Source organism: Orcinus orca, chromosome 2 (genome assembly GCF_937001465.1).
Source record: "Orcinus orca chromosome 2, mOrcOrc1.1, whole genome shotgun sequence".
Taxonomy (NCBI): domain Eukaryota; kingdom Metazoa; phylum Chordata; class Mammalia; order Artiodactyla; family Delphinidae; genus Orcinus; species Orcinus orca.
The window spans coordinates 179,616,008-179,637,845 of record NC_064560.1 but is presented as its reverse complement, the minus strand read 5'-3'; the positions used below and the strand labels follow the sequence as shown (position 1 = coordinate 179,637,845).

Sequence of the window (21,838 nt, the reverse complement as noted above, 5' to 3'; positions counted from 1 at the left end):
TGTTGTATTTTTGTTTAAAGATGCACATGTTCTCATAGCTTAGTAGAATGGACATCAGACTAGGGCTTCCCTGGCAGTGCAGTGGTTAAGAATCCACCTGCCTATGAAGGGGACGTGGGTTCGAGCCATGGTCGGGGAAGATCCTATATGCCGCGGAGCAACTAAGCCTGCACTCCACAACTACTGAGCCTGTGCTCTACAGCCCGTGAGCCACAACCACTGAGCCTGTGCACCACAGCTACTGAAGCCTGTGCACCTAGAGCCCATGCTCTGCAACAAGAGAAGCCACCGCAATGAGAAGCCTGCACACCGCAACAAAGAGTAGGTCCCGCTCGCTGCAACTAGAGAAAGCCTGTGTGCAGCAACAAAGACCCAATGCAGCCAAAAATATAAAATAAATAAATTAAAGAAAAAAGAATGGACATCAGACTAATATTGAGACCTGCAGGTTTTAGCCTTAGAGAATATCTGTGTTTTTTTTTCTTCTTCATTGTAGAGATACCAATCTATGTGTCTCATATACCTTACAGTGTTGTTGGTAGAGTTATGTGAGATACTGTATGTGAAAGAGCTTATAAAATTTAGGAGCATTGCACAAAACTAAGTGATTATTATTATTTGGAGTTGTAAATGTCTGAGGAATTGCTCATAAACCAGAAAAAACAAAGGAGGGAGAATTACATGTGGAAATGACTTGTGTTTTCAAGCTATGTGTTAGAAATTATGATGTGGCAAAGGGCTAATGTAATAAATACTTTAAAAGATCAAAAAGTAAATAGTTAAATTAATCTCTTATTTCTGTGCTCTTTACCATTTGATTGACCTTGACCTGGATTTATTTTTAAGGATTTTTGCACCTCAATGGCAGGATCCTCCAACGATTCAGACCACTTCCGCTCTCATGACCGATTGGGTCGATGGGCTGCCAGTTCAATACACAGGGAAACTCGAAATCGACCTACTGTGGATGTCACTGAGAAGGTCAACACTATAACAAGTACTTTACAGGTTAGTTTAGCAATGGTTGCATGTAATAGATTTTAACTAGGTTGAGCTAAGAAATGGTTTCAGTCGGTGTATTAGTTTTTTATGCCACAGTAACAAATTTGAACAAAACTAATGTCTAAAAAACCCAGAAATTTATTTTCTTACAGTTCTGTAGGTCAGAATCTGACCCTGGTTTCATTGGACTAAAAGCAGGATGTCAGTAGGGCTGTATTCCTTTTTGGAGGTCCTAGGGAAATATCTGTTCCTTTTCCAGCTTCTAGAGGCTGCCCACATTCCTTGTTTTGTAGCCCCTTCCTTCCTCTTCAAAGCCAGGAAGGGTGGGTTGAGTACTTCTTACATCATATCACTCTGACTACTCTTCTGCTTCCCTCTTCCACTTTTAAGGATGCTTGTGATTGAGTCCACCCAATAATCCAGGATAATCTCCTCATCTCAAGGTCCTTAACTTAATCATAGCTGCAAAATCGCTTTTGCCATATAAGGAAACGTATACATAGGTTCGAGGGATTAGGACTTGGACATCTTTGGGGGCATTATTCTGCCTAACACAGTCAGTAAAGATATATTTGAAATATATGATAGGTTGTGGAAATGTTTTGGGATAAGGCAGTATTTCCAAATAAAATACTGTGGGAGTGAAACCAATAGGAATTATTACCATAGTTTACCTTCTTGTGGACATTTGCCTTTAGAGAAGTTGTTCATATTTTGGGTAGGTAAATTATTCATGGATGAATGATACTGAGATGCCATTTTTATTTAGAGGCTAATTTTTGACAGTGTTTGGAAGTTTGAGTGGCAGCAGTTTACATTCCCTCCATAGGAAAGGGCTTTGGAAAAGAGGTGGAGGAAGGGCAAAAAGAAAACTCAGACTTTTTTTCCTACCCTTTAATCTCTTACTTCCATTTTGCCTGGATAAACATGGATTTTGGCTTTCAATTGCTTTGGGTTAGTATGCTTAGATAAGAAGAGGCTAATTTCTGGTGGAGAAACCATAATTTGATTTAAAACTCCGGAGCCTTTTTCTTTCTAAACTTATTTAAATTAACATAATATTGGATTCTTGCAGTACAAATTCTTGTACTTTCCCACTACTGAAACATATTAGTAAGTATATATTTTTGAAAGAAATGCCTCCATTTACCTCTCAGGTGAAACCTAGCATATTTAGGTGGAAACCATTTTTACTGTAATTACAAACAAATTTTATAGCTAAAAGTTAAAGGATACTTTGTTTTCTTTTCTCTTAATGGAGTCCTTGAGGTAAAGTAATAACTGAAATAACATTGATCCTAATGATTTGCTTGTCATGAACACAATCGACTAGATTTTTCTCAGGATTTCTCTTATATAAAGAGGGTCTGAATTAGTTGAGGTGCACAAATTGACGATGAGGATTCTTTTCCAATTTATGGTTTTGTTGCCAACTTATTATGGAACCTTGGATAAGGATTGAAATTTTGTGCTTCAGATTTCACACAAGTAAATTGCAGATGGATTTGAGTTTCTCTGTCAGTGCTGTTAATAAGATTTATTTGATATTTATGAAGTATATTACCCAACTTAATTATTATATAAATTGTACCTTTTGCAAATGGGTGACCTAGCTGTTTGATATGCCGCTAAGATTGATTGGGGAAAACATTGTTTGGAGCAATTAATAAAGTCCACTTTCTTTCTTTAGGACACTAGTCGGAACCTGCGGCAAGTTGACCAGATGCTTGGACAGTATCAAGAATATAGTAATGGACAGGCGGGGGCTATAGAACACGTAAGAATGTTTACATATGTTTGCATTTACTCTTACCCACCTTTTTGGAAATTTAGTTGTTGAGGAGTATGGATGTGAGATAAAGGACGTAACCACTGTGAATAGCTTTAGCTTTTCAACTGCTTTATTATTTTATAGTTTAAATTTAGCTTGTCAGATGGCTTGCCAGCTAGTCTATATAGATTAGATTCTCTTGAATTTGAAAGCTTTACTTTTTTTTTTTTGGCTGTGCCACATGGCTTGTGCGATTTTAGTTCCCTGACTAGGGATTGAACCCCGGGCCCTTGGCAGTGAGAGCATGGAGTCCTAACCACTGGACCACCAGGGAATTCCCTAAAATGAATTTTTTTTTTATTAATATTTTGCTAATTCTGTCTCTTATTTCCTTCTTTTGGAATTTGCTAACTCATCCTCTGTAAACTCTTAGAAAACCAAAGAAATTTATTCCTTCATGTTTCTAATTATGAGTATACACTCTAATAAGATTAGTATTACATGTGTGCTATAATGATAGTTTTATATATATCTGTGCTGTACTGAGTTGTCACATAAGCCCCAAGTTTAATTGATTATTTGTTATTTTCTTTTTACAAAGCAGAAGTATAGTCATCATTTGCTTTTAATCGTAAGCTAATTGCTTGAGCACAGGGAACATATTTTCTCTCATTAGGTTTTTTTACTACTTTCATTTAGAAAATAAACTTGGACTTTCTTGTATCTACCAAATTTTTATGATTTATGGTATATTTGCAGATGGGGCCATAGATTTTATATATTTGGGTAGCTCATGAAATGTTTTAGATTTAACTACCTTATTAATAATGGGAGTTAATTCTTTGCTCTTTAATTTATTAGTAAAAAAATAAAAACATTATTAACTAGTAGCAGAGAAAAACCTACTTTGTCAGGTTGAATATTAGACGAATTTCCCTTGAATTGAGCAATTGGGAAATAAAACTATGTATTAAGTGAAACTTCTGTACAGGTAAGCTTTTAAAACACAGAGTGTGTTCTCCTAGAATTGGTAGGCCTAGAATTGAATAATGCTGAGCTCTGGGGGAGTAGTTTTATACATGGGAAGTAGATAAGCTCAACAGGTATTTCTTTCCCATCTGAGTTGTAAGTACCTAGACTGGAAAGCCACTCATTTAAAATAGGACACAGGAAAATAAGATTCTTTCCTTTTACTTTAGGCTGTTCCTTGTCTGGTCTAGAGTCTTCCCCTTAGATTCCTCAAATTCTTGTTCTATTAAAGTAGTTGCCTCTCAATGATTTCTGCTCCCAGCATGCCAGAGGGGGATGTCACTCATTGCCTTATATTTACACTCCCTCGATAGAGCAATGATTTCCACCCTACCACCTGTAAGTAACCTGGGGGGGCACCTGCTGTAATCTATGGGAAGATGTGCAACTCAGAAAGAGTATTTCTCACAACAAGTGAATCTGATGGGCTGCTCAGTGAAAATTGCTTTCTTAGCATTAAAATACTTACTGTTACGAAATATAGCAGTAAAATGGGCATACCTAAAAATGAGTGTATGTAATGTGCCAACTATCATGTGATTTATCTGAATCTTTCTATTTGTATTCTTTAAGTCCTCTAAGTACATGATAGTATTATCCTCTATTTTAAAAATTTTAATTATTGTGTGTTCTGTTTAGGGAGGGACCCTGGAGAGTGATTTGTTTGTTTCTTTCTTTTGGAGACTGTGCTCCAGCTCATGCAAGTTCTCTTGATGTAGAACCTGCTATTTTTTTTCAACAGCCTGTAACAGGCTAATCCATTTTCAAATTATTGTTATTATAATTATTATTTTATTGAGGTATAGTTGATTTACAATGTGTTAGTTTCTGGTGTACAGCAAAGTGATTCAGTTATACACACATGCATATATATTTTAATATTCTTTTCCATTATGGTTTATTATAGGATATTGAATATAGTTCCCTGTGCTATAGAGTAGGACCTTGTTTATCTACTTTATATATAATAGCTTGTATCTGCTAATCTCAAATTCCTAATTTATCCCTCACCTACCCCCTTTCCCCTTTGGTAACCATAGTTTTCTATGTCTGTGAGTCTGTTTTGTAAATAAGTTCATTTGTATCATATTTTAGTTTCCACATATAAGTGATATCATATGATATTTGTCTTCCACTTTCTGACTTACTTCACTTAGTATTATAATCTCTAGGTTCATCCAATGTTGCTGCAAATGGCGTTATTTCATTTTTTATGGCTGAGTAGTATTCCATTGTATATATGTATATACCACATCTTCTTTATCCATTCATCTGTTGATGGACATTTAGGTTGCTTCCATGTCTTGGCTATTGTAAATACTGCTGCTGTGAACATTGGGGTGCATGCATCTTTTTGAATTAGAGTTTTTTCTGGATATGCCCAGGAGTGGGATTGCTGGATCTTATGGCAATTCTATTTTTAGTTTCTTAAGGAACATCCATACCTTTTTCCATAGTGCTGCACCAGTTTACTTTCCCACCAACAGTGTAGGAGTGTTCCTTTTTCTTCACACCCTCATTAGCATTTATTATTTGCAGACTTTTTAATGATGGCCATTCTGACTGGTGTGAGGTGATACTGCAGCTTTGATTTTCATCTCTCTAATAATTAGTGATGTTGAGCAACTTTTCATATGCCTATTGACCGTCTGTATGTCTTCTTTGGAGAAATGTCTATTTAGGTGTTCTGCCCATTTTTTGATTGGATAGTTTTTTTTGTTGTTGTTATTGAGTTGTATGAGCTGTTTGTTTATTTTGGAAATTAATCCTTCGTCGCATTGTTTGCAAATATTTTCTCCCATTCCGTAGGTTGTCTTTTCATTTTGTTTATGGTTTCCTTTGCTGTGGAAAAGCTTATAAATTTGATTAGGTCCCATTTGTTTCTTTTTGCTTTTATTTCTATTGCCATGGGAGACTGACCTAAGAAAACATTGCTACGATTTATGTTGGAGAATGTTTTGCCTACGTTCTCTTCTAGGAGTTTTATGGTGTCATGTCTTAAGTCTTTAAGCCATTTTGAGTTTATTTTTGTGTATGGTGTGAGGGAGTGTTCTAACTTCATTGATTTACATGCGACTTTCCAGCTTTCCCAACACCACTTGCTGAAGATACTGTCTTTTCTCCATCATGTATTCTTGCCTCCTTTGTTGTAGACTAATTGACCGTCGGTATGTGGGTTTATTTCTGAGCTCTCTATCCTGTTCCATTGATCTATATGTCTGTTTTTGTGCCAATACCATGCTGTTTGGATTACTGTAGCTTTTTGTAGTATTGTCTGAAGTTTGGGAGGGTTATGCCTCGACCTTTGTTCTTTTTCCTCAGGATACTTTGGCAATTCTGTGTCTTTTATGGTTCCATATAAATTTTAGGATTATTTGTTGTAGTTCTGTGAAAAATGTCATGGGTATTTTGATGGGGTTTGCATTAAATCTGTAGATTGCTTTGGGCTGTATTACCATTTTAACTATATTAATTCTTCCAATCTAAGAGCATGGGATATCTTTCCATTTCTTTGAGTCATCTTCAGTTTCTTTTATCAATGTTTTATAGTTCTCAGCATAAAAATCTTTCAAAACCTCTTTGGTCAGGTTTATTCCTAAGTACTTTTTCTTGTTTTTGGATGCAATTTTAAAAGGGATTGTTAGGGACTGTTTGTTTACATGCCTTTTCTGATATTTCATTGTGAGTGCAAAGAAATGCAACAGATTTCTGTATGCTAACCTTGTATCCTGCTACCTTGCTGAATTCGTTTATCAGTTCTAGTAGTTTTTGTGTTGAGTCTTTAGGGTTTTCTGTATATAGTATCATGTCATCTGCATATAATGACAATTTTACCTCTTCCCTTCCAATTTGGATACCTTTTATTTCTTTTTCTTGTCTGGCTGCTGTGGCTAGGACTTCCAATACTATGTTGAATAGGAGTGGTGAGAGGGCATCCTTGTCGTGTTCCAGATTTTAGTGGGAAGACTTTCAGCTCTTCACTGTTGAGTATTATGTTGGCTGTGGGTTTGTCATAAATAGCTTTCATTATTATGAGATATGTTCCCCCTATACCTACTTTGGTAAGAGTTTTTATCGTGAATGGATATTGAATTTTCGTTAATCCATTTTAATCAGTGTTCAACTGTTAAAAAAATTTCTCCATGTTAAATATCCATTGCCTAATTGAAATTAGCATTTCTCTTTTAAAATATAAGATATTTCCTAGGAAATGGGATCAGCCATTCTGCTCTAGGGAAGACAAGAACTTCTATTATTTTTATTTATTTATTTAAAAAAGTTTTGAATTTTATTTATTTTTTTATACAGCAGGTTCTTATTAGTCATCAATTTTATACACTCAGTGTATACATGTCAATCCCAATCGTCCAATTCATCACACCCCCACCCCCAAACCCCCACGGCTTTCCTCCCTTGGTGTCCATACGTTTGTCTCTACATCGGGGTCTCAATTTCTGCCCTGCAAACTGGTTCATCTGTACCATTTTTCTACGTTCCACATATATGCATTAATATACGATATTTGTTTTTCTCTTTCTGACTGACTTCACTCTGTATGACAGTCTCTAGATCCATACATGTCTCAACAAATGACCCAATTTCGTTCCTTTTTATGGCTGAGTAATATTCCATTGTATATATGTACCACAACTTCTTTATCCATTTGTCTGTCGATGGGCATTTAGGTTGCTTCCATGACCTGGCTATTGTAGGTAGTGCTTCTGTGAACACTGGGATACATGTGTCTTTTTGAATTGTGGTTTTCTCTGGGTATATGCCCAGTAGTGGGATTGCTGGATCATATGGTAATTCTATTTTAGTTTTTTAAGGAACCTCCATACTGTTCTCCATAGTGGCTGTATCAGTTTACATTCCCACCAACAGTGCAAGAGGGTTCCCTTTTCTCCACACCCTCTCCAGCATTTGTTGTTTGTAGATTTTCTGATGAAGCCCATTCTAACTGGTGTGAGGTGATACCTAATTGTCGTTTTGATTTGCATTTCTCTAATAATTAGTGATGTTGAGCAGCTTTTCATGTGCTTCTTGGCCATCTGTATGTCTTCTTTGGAGAACTGTCTATTTAGGTCTTCTGCCCATTTTTGGATTGGGTTGCTTGTTTTTTTTAATATTGAGCTGCACGAGCTGTTTATATATTTGGAGATTAATCCTTTGTTGATTCGTTTGCAAATACTTTCTCCCATTCTGAGGGTTGTCTTTTCGTCATGTTTATAGTTTCCTTTGCTGGGCAAAAGCTTTGAAGTTTCACTAGGTCCCATTTGTTTATTTTTGTTTTTATTTCCATTACTCTAGGAGGTGGATCAAAAAAGATCTTGCTGTGATTTATGTCAAAGAGTGCTCTTCCTCCGTTTTCCTCCAAGAGTTTTATAGTGTCCAGACTTACATTTAGGTCTCTAATCCATTTTGAGTTTATTTTTGTGTATGGTGTTAGGGAGTATTCTAATTTCATTCTTTTACATGTAGCTGTCCAGTTTTCCCAGCACCACTTGTTGAAGAGACTGTCTTTTCTCCATTGTATATCCTTGCCTCCTTTGTCATAGATTAGTTGACCATAGGTGCGTGGGTTTACCTCTGGGCTTTTTATCTTGTTCCATTGATCTATGTTTCTGTTTTTGTGCCAGTACCATATTGTCTTGATTACTGTAGCTTTGTAGTATAGTCTGAAGTCAGGGAGTCTGATTCCTTCAGCTCTGTTTTTTCCCTCAAGACTGCTTTGGCTATTCGGGGTCTTTTGTGTCTCCATACAAATTTTAAGATTTTTTGTTCTAGTTCCATAAAAAATGCCATTGGTAGTTTGATAGGGATTGCATTGAATCTGTAGATTGCTTTGGGTAGTATAGTCATTTTCACAATATTGATTCTTCCAATTCAAGAACATGGCATATCTCTCCATCTGTTGGTATCATCTTTAATTTCTTTCATCAGTGTCTTATAGTTTTCTGCATACAGGTCTTTTGTCTCCCTAGGAAGGTTTATTCCTAGGTATTTTATTCTTTTTGTTGCAGTGGTAAATGGGAGTGTTTTCTTAATTTCACTTTCAGATTTTTCATCATTAGTGTGTAGGAATGCAAGAGATTTCTGTGCATTAATTTTGTATCCTGCAACTTTACCAGATTCATTGATTAGCTGTAGTAGTTTTCTGGTGGCATCTTTAGGATTCTCTATGTATAGTATCATGTCATCTGTAAACAGTGACAGGTTTACTTCTTCTTTTCCAATTTGTATTCCTTTTATTTCTTTTTCTTCTCTGATTGCCATGGCTAGCACTTCCAAAACTATGTTGAATAATAGCGGTGAGAGTGGACATCCTTGTCGTGTTCCTGATCTTAGAGGGAATGCTTTCAGTTTTTCACCATTGAGAATGATGTTTGCTGTGGGTTTGTCGTATATGGCCTTTATTATGTTGAAGTAGGTTCCGTCTATGCCCACTTTCTGGAGAGTTTTTATCATAAATGGGTGTTGAATTTTGTCAAAAGCTTTTCCTGCATCTATTGAGATGATCATATGGTTTTTATTCTTCAGTTTGTTAATATGGTGTATCACATTGATTGATTTGCATATATTGAAGAATCCTTGCATCCCTGGGATAAATCCCACTTGCTCATGGTGTATGATCCTTTTAATATGTTGTTGGATTCTGTTTGCTAATATTTTTTTGAGGATTTTTGCATCTATATTCATGCGTGATATTGGTCTGTAATTTTCTTATTTTGTAGTATCTTTGTCTGGTTTTGGTATCAGGGTGATGGTGGCCTTGTGGAATGAGTTGGGGAGTTTTCCTCCCTCTGCTATATTTTGGAAGAGTTTGAGAAGGATAGGTGTTAGCTCTTCACTAAATGTTTGATAGAATTTGCCTGTGAAAGCCATCTGGTCCTGGGCTTTTGTTCATTGGAAGATTTTTAATCACAGTCTTAATTTCAGTGCTTCTGTTTGGTCTGTTTATATTTTCTGTTTCTTCTTGGTTCAGTCTCAGAAGGTTGTACTTTTCTAAGAATTTGTCCATTTCTTCTAGGTTGTCCATTTTATTGGCATAGAGTTGCTTGTAGTAATCGCTCATGATCCTTTGTGTTTCCGCAGTGTCAGTTGTTTCTTCTCCTTTTTCATTTCTAATTCTGTTGATTTGAGTCTTCTCCCTTTTTTTCTTGATGAGTCTGGCTAATGGCTTATCAATTTTGTTTACCTTCTGAAAGAACCAGCTTTTAGTTTTATTGATCTTTGCTATTGTTTCCTTCATTTCTTTTTCATTTATTTCTGATCTGATCTTTATGATTTCTTTCCTTTTGCTAACTTTGGGTTTTGTTTGTTCTTCTTTCTCTAGTTCTTTTAGGTGTAAGTTTAGATAGTTTATTTGAGATTTTTCTTGTTTCTTGAAGTAGGCTTGTATAGCTATAAACTTCCCTCTTAGAACTGCTTTTGCTGCATCCCATAGGTTTTGGATTGTCGTGTTTTCATTGTCATTTGTCTCTACGTATTTTTTGATTTCCTCTCTGATTTCTTCAGTGATCTCTTGGTTATTTAGTAACGTAGTGTTTAGCCTCCATGTGTTTGTGTTTTTTATGTTTTTTCCCGTGTAATTGATTTCTACTCTCATAGTGCTGTGGTCAGAAAAGATGCTTGATATGAGTTCAATTTTATTAAATTTATTGAAGCTTGATTTGTGACCCAAGATGTGATCTATCCTGGAGAATGTTCTGTGCGCACTTGAGAAGAAAGTGTAATCTGCTGTTTTTGAATGGAATGTCCTATAAATATCAGTTAAATCTATCTTGTCTGTTGTGTCATTTCAAGCTTCTGTTTCTTTATTTATTTTCCTTTTGGATGATCTGTCCATTGGTGTAAGTGAGGTGTTAAAGTCCCCCACTATTATTGTGTTACTGTCGATTTCCTCTTTTACAGCTGTTAGAAGTTGCCTTATATATTGAGGTGCTCCTATGTTGGGTGCATATATATTTATAATTGTTATATCTTCTTCTTGGATTGATCCCTTGATCATTATGTAGTGCCCTTCCTTGTCTCTTGTAACATTCTTTATCTTAAAGTCTATTTTATCTGATATGAGTATTCCTACTCCAGCTTTCTTTTGATTTCCATTTGCATGGAATATCTTTTTCCATCCCCTGTATGTGTCCCTAGATTTGAAGTGGGTCTCTTGTAGACAGCATATTTATGGGTCTTGTTTTTGTATCCATTCAGCAAGCCTGTGTCTTTTGGTTGGAGCATTTACTCCATTCATGTTTAAGGTAATCATCGATATGTAAGTTCTGTGACCATTTTCTTAATTGTTTTGGGTTTGTTTTTATAGGTCCTTTTCTTCTCTTGTGTTACCCACTTAGAGAAGTTCCTTTAACATTTGTTGTAGAGCTGGTTTGGTGGTGCTGAATTCTCTTAGCTTTTGCTTGCCTGTAAAGCTTTTGATTTCTCTATCGAATCTGAATGAGATCCTTGCTGGGTAGAGTAATCTTGGTTGTAGGTTCTTCCCTTTCATCACTTTAAGTATATCTTGCCACTCCCTTCTGGCTTGTAGAGTTTCTGCTGAGAAGTTAGCTGTTAACCTTATGGGAGTTCCCTTGTATGTTATTTGTTGTTTTTCCCTTGTTGCTTTCAATAATTTTTCTTTGTCTTTAATTTTTGCCAATTTGATTACTGTGTGTCTCGGCATGTTTCTCCTTGGGTTTATCCTGTATGGGACTCTCTGTGCTTCCTGGACTTGGGTGGCTATTTCCTTTCCCATGTTATGGAGGTTTTTGACTATAATCTCTGCAAATATTTTCTCTGGTCCTCTCTCTCTCTCCCCTCCTTCTGGGACCCCTATGATGCAAATGTTGTTGCGTTTAATGTTGTCCCAGAGGTCTCTTAGGCTGTCTTCATTTCTTTTCATTCTTTTTTCTTTATTCTGTTCTGCAGCAGTGAATTCCACCTTTCTATCTTCCAGGTCACTTATCTGTTCTTCTGCCTCAATTATTCTGCTATTGATTCCTTCTAGTATAGTTTTCATTTCAGTTATTGTGTTGTTCATCTCTGTTTGTTTGTTCTTTAATTTTTCTAGGTCTTTGTTAAACATTTTTTGCATCTTCTTGATCTTTGCCTCCATTCTTTTTCCGAAGTCCTGGATCATCTTCACTATCATTATTCTGAATTCTTTTTCTGTAAGGTTGCGTATCTCCACTTCATTTAGTTGTTTTTCTGGGGTTTTATCTTGTTCCTTCATCTGTTACGTAGCCCTCTTCGTTTTAATCTTGTCTATCTTTCTGTGAATGTGGTTTTTGTTCCACAGGCTGCAGGATTGTAGTTCTTCTTGCTTCTGCTGTCTGCTCTCTGCGGATGAGGGTATCTCAAGAACTTTTATTTTTAACTTAGATCTTATAAATGATACTAATGCTAAACCTCAGGAAATGGATACAAGTGATATACAGTTTACCTTTGAACAACATGGTATTTGGAGCTCTGGCCTTCCACACAGTTGAAAATTTGTGTATAACTTATAGTTGGCCCTTGGTATCTGAGGTTCCTGCCTCTCTGCAGTTCCTCTGTATCTGTGATTCTGTGTTCATGGATTCAACGAACCTTGGATCATGTAGTACTGTGGTATTTACTACTGAAAAAAATCCGCAGGTGAACAGTGCAGTTCAAACCCATGTTGTTCAAGGGTCAACTGTGTATGAACTTACATATTTATTTTATGGAGGTTCAGTTTTGTGAACATAATTCGCCAGTGAGTGAGGAGCTATGTAAATATTCAGTGCAATGCTTTCCTCCTGAGACGATCTGCCCTAACAAGAGAATTGTGAGAATTATTCCTGTTGGTTTTGTAAGGGTCAGGAGTCATGATGAGTCACTTTTTTGACTACCTTTTCTTGAAATGTACATAATTTCACTGTTGTTTTCTTGAATCTTTATTCCAACTCTAAATTTATTTATTTGCTTATAATATGTGAAGGCCTCTCTCTGTGAGGAGTTGAGCAGTGTTAGAGGGTCAGCAATGGGGTGTGTGGTGTTTCATAGAGAAGTAGCATCTACCTTTTCATATTCTCTTTGGGAATATCTTCATAAGCTTAGTTGACAGGTACCGTTTTGTTTTTTGTGTGATAACTCATTTAATTCTCTCAACAGTCCTATTAGGTAGATACTATTATTATCCTCATTTACAAGATAAAAATACTAAGGCACAGAATGGGTACTAGCTTGCCCACAGTCTCACAGTTAGTCAGTGACAGAGCCAAGGATAGGACATTATCCCAAAACCCAGCATCAGGATTCATTCACATCATTGAGTTGTGCTTGCTCACATTTTAATGATGATATGAATTTAATTTTTCTGAAAATTGGGATTTTGGATTCAAAGTTTGAAGGGTTATATAATTTACATTTATAAACTAGATTCTAGAGATTATCTTAACTGATTGAAAAACCAAAGCCCATTATCACACAAGTCATTAATGTTACAGCTGGTGCAATGTCCAGAATGAGAGTTAGATGGAATAAATACAGAAACAGAATGGGAAGAAATCCGATGCTGAGCTAGGATTGGCATTGAAGGCTTGCCAAATTTGGCTGTTCTAGCTGCCACTTAAGGCAGTGTGGTGGATTCTGCAGGTTGCCTACACCAGCACTGGTTTCCCCCTTCTTCCTAAGTAACAACCACTGATTTTTTTTTTTTTTTAACAAGCCTTTCTTGTAGCCAGCCCAACCAATCAGCCATATTAAGTTGGATAGTATGACTTAGGATCTTTGGTCTTAATGAACTTCATGACCTTAAGTAAGTGTCATCCTGCATTATTTCTCATGCTGTAAATTTCTTGGGAGGTCTGAGAACATTTGGTCCAAAGAGGACCTGTGGGGGTTGGTTTTATATGAAAGTTTACTGGGAATATTTGGAACATATACTCCTATGTTAAATAGTGCAACTGATTAGCTTAATGTTTAGAACATATCTAGAGCTGTGTGTTCCTATTCATGAGAGAACAGGTCTGTTTTTATGTTAATGCCATAAAAATGGAATGCCCTCAAGAAAGAATATTCAACATAAAAAGTTAATACCTTCTGCAGTGGAAATTTGGACTGCAGCTGATGAGGCTAAAGTAGTTAATATTTGGTATAAAAGAAAGATACAGTTCTTTTGATTCAAATCAGCAGATTCATTAAGTACATTTTTAAGGTAAAGAGTGGTTAAAATATAGTAAAATCAAATTAGAGCTTAGAGACTTGCATTAATAGGTAATTTTTCTTCTAATTAAGTACTCTGATTAAAATTTCCCTTTGGGAGTAATAGGACGTTACCATCTGGCGTATATGAACTTTGGAAGAATTTGAATGTTAAATAACGAAGTCCAGGTTTTTTCTTCTTTTCAATGGATTTCAGTTGTTAGATATACATAGTGACAGCCTAGAAGCTTAATGTTAATTGTTTGGAGCCAGGCACAAGCCACTTGTAATATCCCAGAGCTGAAGGTACCCATCCCTTTCTCTCTGGCTGAGTTCTGCTAATTGTCCTAAAGGTGAGAACTGTTCCATCTTTTAACAACTTCAGTGCTAAGTAGTGAGAATGTATGGGTAAGAAATTACAATGGAACAACTGAATTCTGTTAGGAACTTTTTTTGTAAGTATATTTCAGATCTTAGGAATTAGGTTCTTAGAGTCTTATGTTTAAAATTTTATTGCCAAGTTTCTCATGAAACTACTAGACAGGAGAATAATTTTTACAGAATTTTGCTTTGAGGCTAGTGGAAAAATGTAAACTTTGGAGTCAGACTTAAAATTGAATCCTGGAGAAGGCGGAAGATGGCGGAAGAGTAAGACGCGGAGATCACCTTCCTCCCCACAGATACACCAGAAATACATCTACACGTGGAACAACTCCTACAGAACACCTACGGAAGGCTGGCAGAAGACCTCAGACCTCCCAAAAGGCAAGAAACTCCCCACGTACCTGGGTAGGGCAAAAGAAAAAACAGAGACAAAAGAATAGGGACGGCACCTGCACCAGTGGGAGGGAGCTGTGAAGGAGGAAAAGTTTCCACACTCTAGGAAGCCCCTTCGCGGGCGGAGACTGCGGGAGGCGGAGGGGGGAGCTTCGAAGCCGCGGAGGAGTGCACAGCAACGGGTGCGGAGGGCAAAGCGGGGAGATTCCCGCACAGAGGATCGGTGCCGACCGGCACTCACCAGCCCGAGAGGCTTGTCTGCTCACCCGCCGGGGCGGGCGGGGCTGCGAGCTGAGGCCGGAGCGCAGGGAGAGGACTGGGGTTGGCGGCTTGAACATAGCCTGAAGGGGTTAGTGCACCACAGCTAGCCGGGAGGGAGTCCGGGGAAAAGCCTGCACCTGCAGAAGAGGCAGGAGAATTTTCCTTCCCTCTTTGTTTCCTGGGGCGTGAGGAGAGGGGTTTAAGAACGCTGCTTAAAGGAACTCCAGAGACGGGCGCGAGCCGCGGCTAAAAGCGCGAACCCCAGAGACGGGCGCGAGCCGCGGCTGAAAGCGCGGACCCCAGAGACGGGCGCGAGCCGCGGCTGAAAGCGCGGAATCCAGAGACGGGCGCGAGCCGCGGCTGAAAGCGCGGAATCCAGAGACGGGCGCGAGCCGCGGCTGAAAGCGCGGAATCCAGAGACGGGCGCGAGCCGCGGCTGAAAGCGCGGAATCCAGAGACGGGCGCGAGCCGCGGCTGAAAGCGCGGAATCCAGAGACGGGCGCGAGCCGCGGCTGAAAGCGTGGACCCCAGAGGCGGGCGGGAGACGTTAAGGCTGCTGCTGCCGCCACCGAGGGGCCTGTGTGCGAGCACAGGTCACTCTCCACACCCCTCTTCCGCGGAGCCTGTGCAGCCCGCCACTGCCGGGTTCCCGGGATCCAGGGACAACTTCCCCGGGAGAGCGCACAGCGCGCCTCAGGCTGGTGCAAAGTCACGCCGGCCTTTGCCACCGCAGGCCCGCCCCGCACTCTGTGCCCCTCCGTCCCCGCCGGCCTGAGTGCGCCAGAGCCCCCAATCAGCGGCTCTTTTAACCCCATCCTGTCTGAGCAAAAAACAGACGCCCTCCAGCGATCTACACGCAGTGGCAGGGCCAAATCCAAAGCTTAGCCCTGGGAGCTGTGAGAACAAAGAAGAGAAAGGGAAATCTCTCCCAGCAGCCTCAGAAGCAGCGGATTAAAGCTCCACAATCAACTTGATGTACCCTGCATCTGTGGAATACCTGAATAGACAACCAATCATCCCAAATTAAGGAAGTGGACTTTAGGAGCAAGATCTATGATTTTTTCCCCTTTCCTCTTTTTGTGAATGTGTATGTGTATGCTTCTATGTGAGAGCTTGTCTGTATAGTCTTGCTTCCACCATTTGTCCTAGGGTTCTATCCGTCCATGTTTTTTTTTAAATTTTTTTTTCTTAATAATTAATTTTAATAACCTTATTATACTTTACCTTCGTTCTTTCTTTCTTTCTTTCCGTCCTTCCTTCCCTCCTTTAGACAACGAATCATCCCAAATTGAGGAGGTGGTCTCTGACAGCAAGATTTAGGATTTTTCCCCATTTACCTCTTTTAGTGAGGGTGTATGTGTATGCTTCTGTGTAAGATTTTGTCTGTATAGCTTTGCTTCCAACATTTGTCCTAAGGTTCTATCCGTCCCTTTTTTTTTTTTTCTAAATAAGAATTTTTTAATTCAATAACTTTATTATACTTTATTTTATTTTTACTGTATCTTCTTTCTTTCTTTTTTCCTTCTTTCCCTCCTTCCTTCCTTCCTCCCTCCCTCCCTCCCTCCTTTCTTTCCTTCTTGCCTTCTTTCCTTCTTTGCTTCTTTCTTTCTTTCTTCCTTCCTTCCTACCCTCCTTTCCTTCTTTCTTTCCTCATACTTCTACTAATTCCCTCTACTTTTTCTCCCTTTTATCCTGAGCCTGTGGATGAAAAGCTTTTGGTGCTCCAGCCAGGAGGCAGGGCTCTGCCTCTGAGGTAGGACAGCCAACTTCAGGACACTGATCAACAAGAGACCTCCCAGCTCCACATAATATCAAACGGCGAAAATCTCCCAGAGACCTCCATCTTAACACCAGCACCCAGCTTCACTCAACGACCAGCAAGCCACAGTGCTGGAAAACCTATGCCAAACAACTAGCAAAACAGGAACACAACACCACCCATTAGCAGAGAGGCTGCCTAAAATCATAATAAGGCCACAGACACCCCCAAACACACCACCAGACGTGAACCTGCCCACTAGAGAGACAAGATCCAGCCTCATCCACCACAACACAGGCACTAGTCCCCTCCACCAGGAAGCCTACACAACCCACTGAACCAACCTTAGCCACTGGAGACAGACATCAAAAACAGGAGGAACTACAAACCTGCAGCCTGCAAAAAGGAGACCCCAAACACAGTAAGATAAGCAAAATGAGAAGACAGAAAAACACACAGCAGATAAAGGAGCAAGATAAAAATGCACCAGACCTAACAAATGAAGAGGAAATAGGCAGTCTACCTGAAAGAGAATTCAGAATAATGATAGTAAGGTTGATCCGAAATCTTGGAGATAGAATGGACAATAGATTGGACAAAATGCAAGAATCAGTTAACAAGGACCTAGAAGAACTAAAGATGAAACAAGCAACGATGAACAACACAATAAATGAAATTAAAAGTACTCTAGATGGGATCAATAGCAGAGTAACTGAGGCAGAAGAACGGATAAGTGACCTGGAAGATAAAATAGTGGAAATAACTACAGCAGAGCAGAATAAAGAAAAAAGAATGAAAAGAACTGAAGACAGTCTCAGAGACCTCTGGGACAACATTAAACGCACCAACATTCGAATTATAGGGGTTCCAGAAGAAGAAGAGAAAAAGAAAGGGACTGAGAAAATATTTGAAGAGATTATAGTTGAAAACTTCCCTAATATGGGAAAGGAAATAGTTAATCAAGTCCAGGAAGCACAGAGAGTCCCATACAGGATAAATACAAGGAGAAATACGCCAAGACACATATTAATCAAACTGTCAAAAATTAAATACAAAGAAAGCATATTAAAAGCAGCAAGGGAAAAACAACAAATAACACATAAGGGAATCCCCATAAGGTTAACAGCTGATCTCTCAGCAGAAACCCTACAAGCCAGAAGGGAGTGGCAGGACATACTGAAAGTGATGAAGGAGAAAAACCTGCAGCCAAGACTACTCTACCCAGCAAGGATCTCATTCAGATTTGATGGAGAAATTAAAACCTTTACAGACAAGCAAAAGCTGAGAGAGTTCAGCACCACCAAACCAGCTTTACAACAAATGCTAAAGGATCTTCTCTAGGCAAGAAACACAAAAGAAGGAAAAGACCTATAATAACGAACCCAAAACAATTTAGAAAATGGGAATAGGAACATACATATCGATAATTACCTTAAATGTAAATGGACTAAATGCTCCCACCAAAAGACACAGATTAGCTGAATGGATACAAAAACAAGACCCTTATATATGCTGTCTACAAGAGACCCACTTCAGACCTAGAGACACATACAGACTGAAAGTAAGGGGATGGAAAAAGATATTCCATGCAAATGGAAACCAAAAGAAAGCTGGAGTAGCAATTCTCATATCAGACAAAATAGACTTTAAAATAAGGACTATTAAAAGAGACAAAGAAGGACACTACATAATGATCAAGGGATCGATCCAAGAAGAAGATATAACAATTGTAAATATTTATGCACCCAACATAGGAGCACCTCAATACATAAGGCAAATACTAACAGCCATAAAAGGGGAAATCGACAGTAACACATTCATAGTAGGGGACTTAAACACCCCACTTTCACCCATGGACAGATCATCCAAAATGAAAATAAATAAGGAAACACAAGCTTTAAATGATACATTAAACAAGATGGACTTAATTGATATTTATAGGACACTCCATCCAAAAACAACAGAATACACATTTTTCTCAAGTGCTCATGGAACATTCTCCAGGATAGATCATATCTTAGGTCACAAATCAAGCCTTGGTAAATTTAAGAAAATTGAAATTGTATCAAGTATCTTTTCTGACCACAACGCCATGAGACTAGATATCAATTACAGGAAAAGATCTGTAAAAAATACAAACACATGGAGGCTAAACAATACACTACTTAATAATGAAGAGATCACTGAAGAAATCAAAGAGGAAATCAAAAAATACCTAGAAACAAATGACAATGGAGACACAACGACCCAAAACCTGTGGGATGCAGCAAAAGCAGTTCTAAGGGGGAAGTTTATAGCAATACAAGCCCACCTTAAGAAGCAGGAAACATCTCGAATAAACAACCTAACCTTGCACCTCAAGCAATTAGAGAAAGAAGAACAAAAAAACCCCAAAGCTAGCAGAAGGAAAGAAATCATAAAAATCAGATCAGAAATAAATGAAAAAGAAATGAAGGAAACAATAGCAAAGATCAATAAAACTAAAAGCTGGTTTTTTGAGAAGATAAACAAAATAGATAAACCACTAGCCAGACTCATCAAGAAAAAAAGGGAGAAGACTCAAATCAATAGAATTAGAAATGAAAAAGGAGAGGTAACAACTGACACTGCAGAGATAAAAGAGATCATGAGAGATTACTACAAGCAACTCTATGCCAATAAAATGGACAGTCTGGAAGAAATGGACAAATTCTTAGAAATGCACAACCTGCCAAGACTGAATCAGGAAGAAATAGAAAATATGAACAGACCAATCACAAGCACTGAAATTGAAACTGTGATTAAAAATCTTCCAACAAAGAAAAGCCCAGGACCAGATGGCTTCACAGGCGAATTCTATCAAACATTTAGAGAAGAGCTAACACCTATCCTTCTCAAACTCTTCCAAAATATAGCAGAGGGAGGACCACTCCCTAACTCCTTCTACGAGGCCACCATCACCTTGATACCAAAACCAGACAAGGATGTCACAAAGAAAGAAAACTACAGGCCAATATCACTGATGAACATAGATGCAAAAATCCTCAACAAAATACTAGCAAACAGAATCCAACAGCACATTAAAAGGATCATACACCATGATCAAGTGGGGTTTATTCCAGGAATGCAAGGATTCTTCAATATACGCAAATCTATCAATGTGATAAACCATATTAACAAATTGAAGGAGAAAAACCATATGATCATCTCAATAGATGCAGAGAAAGCTTTTGACAAAATTCAACACCCATTTATGATAAAATCCCTGCAGAAAGTAGGCATAGAGGGAACTTTCCTCAACATAATAAAGGCCATATATGACAAGCCCACAGCAAACATCATCCTCAATGGTGAAAAACTGAAAGCATTTCCACTAAGATCAGGAACAAGACAAGGTTGCCCACTCTCACCACTATTATTCAACATAGTTTTGGAAGTTTTAGCCACAGCAATCAGAGAAGAAAAGGAAATAAAAGGAATCCAAATTGGAAAAGAAGAAGTAAAGCTGTCACTGTTTGCAGATGACATGATCCTATACATAGAGAACCCTAAAGATGCTACCAGAAAACTACTAGAGCTAATCAATGAATTTGGTAAAGTGGCAGGATACAAAATTAATGCACAGAAATCTCTGGCATTCCTATATACTAATGATGAAAAATCTGAAAGTGAAATCAAGAAAACACTCCCATTTACCATTGCAACAAAAAGAATAAAATATCTAGGAATAAACCTACCTAAGGAGACAAAAGACCTGTATGCAGAAAATTATAAGAAACTGATGAAAGAAATTAAAGATGATATAAATAGATGGAGAGATATACCATGTTCTTGGATTGGAAGAATCAACATTGTGAAAATGACTCTACTACCCAAAGCAATCTATAGATTCAATGCAATCCCTATCAAACTACCACTGGCATTTTTCACAGAACTAGAACAAAAAATTTCACAATTTGTATGGAAACACAAAAGACCCCGAATAGCCAAAGCAATCTTGAGAACGAAAGAAGGAACTGGAGGAATCAGGCTCCCTGACTTCAGACTATACTACAAAGCTACAGTCATCAAGACGGTATGGTACTGGCACAAAAACAGAAAGATAGATCAATGGAACAGGATAGAAAGCCCAGAGATAAACCCATGCACATATGGACACCTTATCTTTGATAAAGGTGGCAGTAATGTACAATGGAGAAAGGACAGCCTCTTCAATAAGTGGTGCTGGGAAAACTGGACAGGTACATGTAAAAGTATGAGATTAGATCACTCCCTAACACCATACACAAAAATAAGCTCAAAATGGATTAAAGACCTAAATGTAAGGCCAGAAACTATCAAACTCTTAGAGGAAAACATAGGCAGAACACTCTATGACATAAATCAAAGCAAGATCCTTTCTGACCCACCTCCTAGAGTAATGGAAATAAAAACAAAAATAAACAAATGGGACCTAATGAAACTTCAAAGCTTTTGCACAGCAAAGGAAACCATAAACAAGACCAAAAGACAACCCTCAGAATGGGAGAAAATATTTGCAAATGAAGCAACCGACAAAGGATTAATCTCCAAAATTTACAAGCAGCTCATGCAGCTCAATAACAAGAAAACAAACAACCCAATCCAAAAATGGGCAGAAGACCTAAATAGACATTTCTCCAAAGAAGATATACAGACTGCCAACAAACACATGAAAGAATGCTCAACATCATTAATCATTAGAGAAATGCAAATCAAAACTACAATGAGATATCATCTCACACCAGTCAGAATGGCCATCATCAAAAAATCTAGAAACAATAAATGCTGGAGAGGGTGTGGAGAAAAGGGAACACTCTTGCACTGCTGGTGGGAATGTGAATTGGTTCAGCCACTATGGAGAACAGTATGGAGGTTCCTTAAAAAACTACAAATAGAACTACCATATGACCCAGCAATCCCACTACTGGGCATATACCCTGAGAAAACCAAAATTCTAAAAGAGTCATGTACCAAAATGTTCATTGCAGCTCTATTTACAATAGCCCAGAGATGGAAACAACCTAAGTGCCCGTCATCGGATGAATGGATAAAGAAGATGTGGCACATATATACAATGG

The 21,838-nt window shown here is 38.2% G+C and overlaps 1 protein-coding gene across 2 annotated transcripts in view; it reads left to right on the top strand.

Moving 5' to 3' along the window:
- Window positions 1-21,838, top strand: part of CEP128 (centrosomal protein 128) — a 453,164-nt gene that overhangs the window by 19,436 nt on the left and 411,890 nt on the right. For both annotated transcript variants that reach the window (XM_033416425.2, XM_004262299.3), the window contains exons 3-4: window positions 847-1,008; window positions 2,693-2,779. In XM_033416425.2, coding sequence (XP_033272316.1) covers window positions 862-1,008; window positions 2,693-2,779 — 234 coding nt within the window. In that variant the 5' untranslated portion in view covers window positions 847-861. The remainder of the gene's footprint in view (window positions 1-846; window positions 1,009-2,692; window positions 2,780-21,838) is intronic.